Raw genomic sequence first — 7,005 nt, forward strand, 5'->3', positions numbered from 1 at the left:
TTCAACCCCTTTGTTAAGCCTAAAGAAGTCCAGGACTAAAAACGTGCTGAACAAGTCACATGATGGGTAGATGGGTGCATCTTGAAAAGAAGACATTGAATATCCCTTTGAACATGTTGAGGTTTGTAGTTACACTTTGGGTGAAGTTTTTAACAATCACGTTGGCACTAATTTCAGAACCTTGTGGTCCTTTTTCAAAACTCTAGACACAAAACTCAAGACGGTCATCACTTGTAACACTGTCCAATGTTCAAAACATTGCATTGTGCATTCATATCTTTGAAAAAACCTTGCACTTGCAGAATCTTCGGTTCAAATAACTCATTTATCATGAAATACCATAGGAGCATTCATTTAGATCACCCACACACAAGATACCGATGGTTTCACTGTGTAGTTGTTCGTCCAATCATTAAATATTGTAGTACTAAGTATGTGATACATGTTTCATTATGCTACTACACGTAAATACATCACTGTAAAATGACTAGTAGAGAGAATACTACAGACACAGTGGAGTCATTGAACAAAATATGACATTTATTGATGAAATACAATAAAATCACAACATGTCTTTCTTTGAATCAAAGCAAAAATAATTAGCTACAAAAAAAAAAAAAACAGTTAGAGGTCAACTGCAGTGTTCCTCACCTGGCTTACTGTAAAATGAAAAACAAAAGATTGATTACTGTACTTCTATATTTCCATCAACCCTGTCTTGTGGATTTGGCCACAGGTTCTCATCCACATCACAATGGATGTTTTCGTTAGCCAAACATCTTGGGAAGAATCTTTGGGCATGGCGAATCCAGCCCTGACACTGGTCTGCCGTGATGTCATTGCATGCGTCATCCATGGCCTGGAGAAGGGCCGCTTGTTCGTGAGGGCGCCTATCGTATACCTTCCATGTCCACGTGGAGAAAAATTCCTCAATCTGGTGAAGGAAAGGAGAGTATGGAGGTAAGTACAGGTGGTAAATTGTGGTTGGGCCTGAAACCATGCTTGCACGATTTGAGCACCTGACATTATCCCACACAATGACATAGGTCATGCCATCACCTCTACAGACCTGACTTAGCTCATCAAGGAAGGTTACATTCGAACAGTGAATCATGTGGCTGCCTGCAGCTCAATATATAGAGTATATAGAGTAGAGAGCTTTAGATGTTGTTCGACCAAACATTAGAACAGGCAAGATGAGTAATCTCAGCAACTTTGACTGTGGTATGATTTTTGATGCCACACGTGGTGATTCCAGCATCTCAGAAACAGCTGCTCTCCTGGGATTTTTACGCTCTACAGTCTCTAGAGTTTAAAGAGAATGGTGCGCTAAACAAAACACATTCAGTGAGCGGCAGTTCTGTGGGCAAAAACACCTTCTTTAATGAGAGAACTCAGAGGAGAAAGTCCAGACTCATTCAAGCTAACAGAAAGGCCACAAATGCTCAAATAATAGCTGTTTAATACAGTGGTGTGCAGAATGGCATCTCTTAACGTACAACCCCATGAATAATTCAGGCAGTTGTGGAGGCAAGAGGGGGTCCTACCCAGTACTAGATAGGTGTACCTAATTAAGTGGCCGGTGAGTGTACAGTAATGTCAAATCTGAAAACATGGTCTGGAAAAGTGGTACATGGGACCATAGAAACAGTGTCTGATAAAGAATGATGATGAAATATTACATCCATAGATAATGCAGTCTGATTGGTTCATGTTCCATGATAATTGGTGTCAATGGATCTCATTATCCTGAAACTTTCATGACCTAAACATGGAATTTTGTTTGTCAGTTTCCATAAAACTATGCATTAAGAGTAATGCAACAGTTACTTCTCATTTTGAGCAGTTGTATCAATTCATAGTTAGATCATTGTAATGAAATTAATAGACAGTCAATTCAGATGTAATGTGTGAATTGCATTTTGAAATGGTAATACTTTGATGTTAAGGTGTATTATTTTGAACAGGTGATTTTAGTTCAATGAACAAATGATCTTAGCTATATGGGTATTGTATCCAAGCAATTGGAAAAAGTGTTACAGTTTTAAAAAAATTGTATTTTGATCATTGGTTATGAGTTTTGGGGCTAGAATTTAGAAAAATGACATTGGGGTTCCGAAATTAGTGCCAAAGTGATTGTAAAAAACTGTAATATACACTGAGTCACGACAAAGATACAGGCGTCCTTCCTAACTCAGTTGCCGGAGAGGAAAGAAACAGCTCAGGGATTTCACTATGAGGCCAATGGTGACTTCAAAGCACTTACAGAGTTTAATGGCTCTGATAGGAGAAAACTAAGGATGAAATCAACAACATGCATCCTTTTTGCAACAAGGCACTAAAGTAAATACTGCAAAAAACATGTGGCAAAGCAATACATTTTTTTGTCTTGAATACAAAGTGTTATGTTTGGGGCAAATCCAGTACAACACATTACTGAGTACCACTCTCCATATTTTCAAGCATAGTAGTGACTGCGTCAGGTTATGGGTATGCTTGTAATTGTTAAGGACTGGGGAATTTTTCAGGATAAAAAATAAATGGAATGGAGCTAAGCACAGGCAAAATCCTAGAGGAAAAACTGGTTCAGTCTGCTTTCCACCAGACACTGGGAGATGAATTCACCTTTTAGCAGGACGATAACATAAACTACAAGGCCAAATCTACACTGGAGTAGCCTTACCAAGACAACAGTGAATGTTCCTGTGTGGCTGAGTTACAGTTTTGAATTAAATCCCATTTTCAATAACTCTGCAATTTTGGAAAATGATCCATGTGTAAGTAAGCATTTCACTGTCAGGCTACACCTATTGTTTATGAAGCATGTGACAAATAACATTTGATTTGATTTGACACACACTGCCCCTCACCCCAGGAATCCTGAGCATGTAGAGATGTGAGGAGGTGTGATAGATCAACTCCAGACTGATCTCCGGCTTGCTGGCCTTATCTCCTAGTCCCCAGCTGGAGCAGATGGCCTCTAACCACCATAACCCCACCCCCACCCCAGACACAGGCCGTTATCGGGACCGGCAGAGAGAGCCCAGGCCTGGTTAGGACAGGGCTGGGTGGCTCCCTGCCTGGTCCTCTTCAGACTGACTGACTGACTGGCTGGCTGGCTATGATTTGTTACACATGGATCATTCCATGTCATTTCAGCAAGCCTTGACACCCACCATCTCAGATTGTACTGAAATAATTTCTGTAGTTTGAAACAGTTGAGATTAGCGTTCCTGAAACATTAATTTGTTGAAATGTAATTTGATCCTTGCAAAATTAAGCTAATTGATTGAACCCAGATTGGTCCTTTTAATTTATAGGATTTACATACAGTACCAGTCAAACTTTTGGACACACCTACTCATTGCAGGGTTCTTCTTATTTTTTTAACTATTTTCTACATTGTAAAACAATTGTGAAGACATCAAAACTATAAAATAACACATATGTAATCATGTAGTAACCAAAAAAGTGTTAAACTAATCAAAATATATTTTGTATTTGAGATTCTTCAAAGTAGCCACCCTTTACCTTAATGACAGCTGGTACTTTCACACAAATGTATTGAAAATAATTCAAGCGACTTCAATAGCTAATGTCTCTGTACAGGGGAAAAAAACATCACCAGATTCACAGGGAGAACATTGCAAAGGGTGATGAAGCAATACTCCAAGCAGCATCTCCATACTACTTGTCAGACATAGAGAACTGATGCTGTATAATGTTCATGTGTAAGGGGTGCATAATCGGTGGCAGGGATAAAAATAACAAGAATAATTGGGTAAAAAAAACGTAGCTGTCACGCCCTGACCTTAGAGAGCATTTTATTCTCTAATTTGGTTAGGTCGGGGTGTGACTAGGGTACTCTGGGTTTTGTTCTATGTTGGCCTGGTATGGTCTATTTTCCATCCTCTCAAAAATGTTTTCTTTGCCTAATATCATTAATTGGAAATGATATATTGATGATATGTTTGTTCTATGGAGGGGTGATGCAAAACAGCTCCAGGCGTTCCATGATTTTCTTAACTCCTGTTCTGAGCATCTGAGATTTACTATGCAATCTGATACACGTCAAATCAGCTTCCTTGATCTTCTGATCTTGTATGAAAATAATGTTCTATACACTGATCTATACAGGAAACCTACTGATCGTAACAGTTTGTTGAGAGCTGACAGTTGTCACCCACTTCCCTTGAAAAATAGATTGCCCTACAGCCAATTCTGGCGAATCAAAAGAATTTGCAAAAAACATTCAGATTTCGAAAGAAATATGGCTGAGACATAAAGTAAATTCAAGGAGAGGAGGAACAAAAATGATCAGATTAATATTGCCATTGAGAAGATTCAAAACAAAACGAGACATGACCTTTTTCAAAAAGACGCATTCTTGCGTTCTAACTACTACTTCTAACTACCCGCTATTCTAAGTGCTCTGAACAAATGAAGGGAATTGTTCACAAACATTGGCACGTTCTAAAATCCGATGATAGTCTCTGTAATGTGTTTTCAGACCTTCCCTTGGTTGTATTCTTGCAGTGTTTGATTATAGCCTGATTGTTGGACATTACATTTTTGCATCTGAGCTCCTAGAGTGTGTGGCTCTCCTTTATTTTCAAGTCTTCCACTCCGCTAGCCAGCACCTCGCCTAATAGGTGTGCGTTTCTTTTTCTTCTAGATTGGCCTGGTATGGTTCCCAATCAGAGGCAGCTGTCTATCGTTGTCTCTGATTGGGGATCATATTTTGGCAGCCTTTTCCCACTGGGATTTTGTGGGATCTTGTTTGTTTGTAGTTGCCTGTGAGCACTCTATGACTTTACGTTTAGTTTGTTCTGCATTTTTTTGGTTAGTTTCATTAATTTAACACATGGAACTCTACGCACGCTGCACCTTGGTCTGTTTATTCTATAAACGATCGTGACAGAAGATCCCACCACAACAGGACCAAGCAGCGTGCCCAGGTGGAGAAAGTATCATGGACTTGGGAAGAGATTTTGGATGGGAAAGGATCCTAGACTTCATGGCAGGACAGTATCGCCTTCCTTGGCGAGAGACGCAAGAAGATAAGGGAGGACAGCGACGACACCGGAGTTCGCGGAAAGGTAGAAAGCCCAATATTTTGGGGGGGAGGCACACGGGGTGGTCGGTGGAGCCGAGGAATGAGCCAGAGACCGCCATGGAGTCGAAGGAGGAACTCGATGAAAGATTCTGAAGAGAGGTGGTGGTGAGAGTGCTGCAGAGCGGGCGTGCTGAGGAGCGTGACAACAGTCCGGTGTCATCTGCACCAGTTTCACGCATCTGGCCTCCAGGGTGCCTCCCCAGTCCAGTGCGTCCTATGACTCCTCCAAGCACTCGCCCTGAAGTGTGTGTCACCGATCCGGCACCATCTGTGCCAGCTCTATGCACCAGGTCTCCAGTGCACCTCCACAGCCCAGTATGTATTGTGCCAGCTCCCCGCACTCGCCGTGCGAAGTGTGTCATTGTTCAGGTAGAATTTGTGCCGGTTCTACGCACCAGGTCTCCAGTGCGCCTTCACAGCCCAGTATGTCCTGTGCTAGCTCCCCGCACTCACCGTGCGGAGTGTATCATCGTTCCGGCTCCATCTGTGCCAGCTCTACGCACCAGGTCTCCAGTGCACCTCCACAGCCGAGTATGTCCTGTGCCTCCTCCTCGCACTCTCCCTGAAGTGCGTGTCCCCAGTCCGGTAGGTCCTGTGCCTGCTCCTCGCACTCTCCCTCAAGTGCGCCTTCCCAGTCAGGTACGTCCTGTGCCTGCTCCCCGCACTCGCCTTGAAGTGCGTGTCCCCAGTCCGGTACGTCCTGTGCCTGCTCCTCTCACTCTCCCTCAAGTGCGCCTTCCCAGTCAGGTACGTCTTGTGCCTGCTCCCCACACTCGCCCTGAAGGGCGTCACCAGTCCGGTGCCACCTATGCCGGCCCCACGCATCAGGCCTCCAGTGCGCCTCCCAAGTCCAAAGCTTCCGGCGATGGTCCCCAGTCCAGAGCCTCCTGCTAGGGTTCCTAGTCCAGAGCATCCTGCGAGGGTTCCCAGTCCAGAGCCTCCTGCGAGGGTTCCCAGTCCAAGCCTCCAGCGAGGGTTCCTAGTCCAGAGCCCTGCGAATGTTCCCAGTCCAGAGCCTCCAATGATGATCCACGGTCCAGAGTCCCCGGTGATGGGCCACAGTCTGGTTCCTCCGGCGACGATCCACGGTACGGTTCCTCCGGCGACAATCCACGTTCCGGAGTCCCCAGCGACGATCCACGGTCCTGAGCTTCCGGCGACGATCTACGGTCCGGTTTCTCCGGCGACAATCCACGGTCCGGTCCCTCCGGCAATGATCCACGGTCTGGAGCTTCCGGCAATGAACCACGGTCCAGTTCCTCCTGCAACGATCCACGTTCCGGTTCCTCCGGCAACGATCCACGGTACAGAGCTTCTGGCGACGATCCCCGCACCAGAGCCGCCACCAAAGCTTACAGATCCGTGAGCGGAGCGGGGTCTACGACGGGAGCCACCACAGAGGCTAGATGCCCACCAGGGCCCTCCCCTATGTAGTCAGGTTTTGCGGCCGGAGTCCGCACCTTTGGGAGGGGTACTGTCACGCCCTGACCTTAGAGAGCCTTTTATTCTCTAATTTGGTTAGGTCGGGGTGTGACTAGGGTGGGTACTCTAGTTTTTGTATTTCTATGTTGGCCTGGTATGGTTCCCAATCAGAGGCAGCTGTCTATTGTTGTCTCTGATTGGGGATCATATTTAGGCAGCCTTTTCCCACTGGGTTTTTATGAGATCTTGTTTTCGTATTGTTGCCTTTTCGCACAACAAAGATTCACGTTTGTTGCTTTGCTCTTTATCGTTTTTGTGCCGGTTCTCATAATAAAAGATGATGAACCCAAAGCACGCTGCATTTTGGTCCAATTCTAACAAAACGTTCGTGACAGCAGCGAACCAAACAATACGTGCACAAGCACTTACAAATAAACAATCCCACACAAACACATGGGGGGAACCGA

The 7,005-nt window shown here is 44.6% G+C and overlaps 1 protein-coding gene across 1 annotated transcript; it reads left to right on the forward strand.

The window, feature by feature from the left end:
* Nucleotides 1-799: 799 nt before the first annotated feature.
* LOC135547868 (uncharacterized) lies at nt 800-6,482 on the forward strand. The gene is made up of 3 exons (XM_064977087.1): nt 800-895; nt 5,486-5,647; nt 5,847-6,482. Exons 1-3 carry the CDS (start codon nt 800-802, stop codon nt 6,480-6,482), a joined length of 894 nt encoding a protein of 297 aa, XP_064833159.1.
* Nucleotides 6,483-7,005: the final 523 nt, after the last annotated feature.

This window comes from Oncorhynchus masou, chromosome 11 (assembly GCF_036934945.1).
Source record: "Oncorhynchus masou masou isolate Uvic2021 chromosome 11, UVic_Omas_1.1, whole genome shotgun sequence".
Classification (NCBI taxonomy): domain Eukaryota; kingdom Metazoa; phylum Chordata; class Actinopteri; order Salmoniformes; family Salmonidae; genus Oncorhynchus; species Oncorhynchus masou.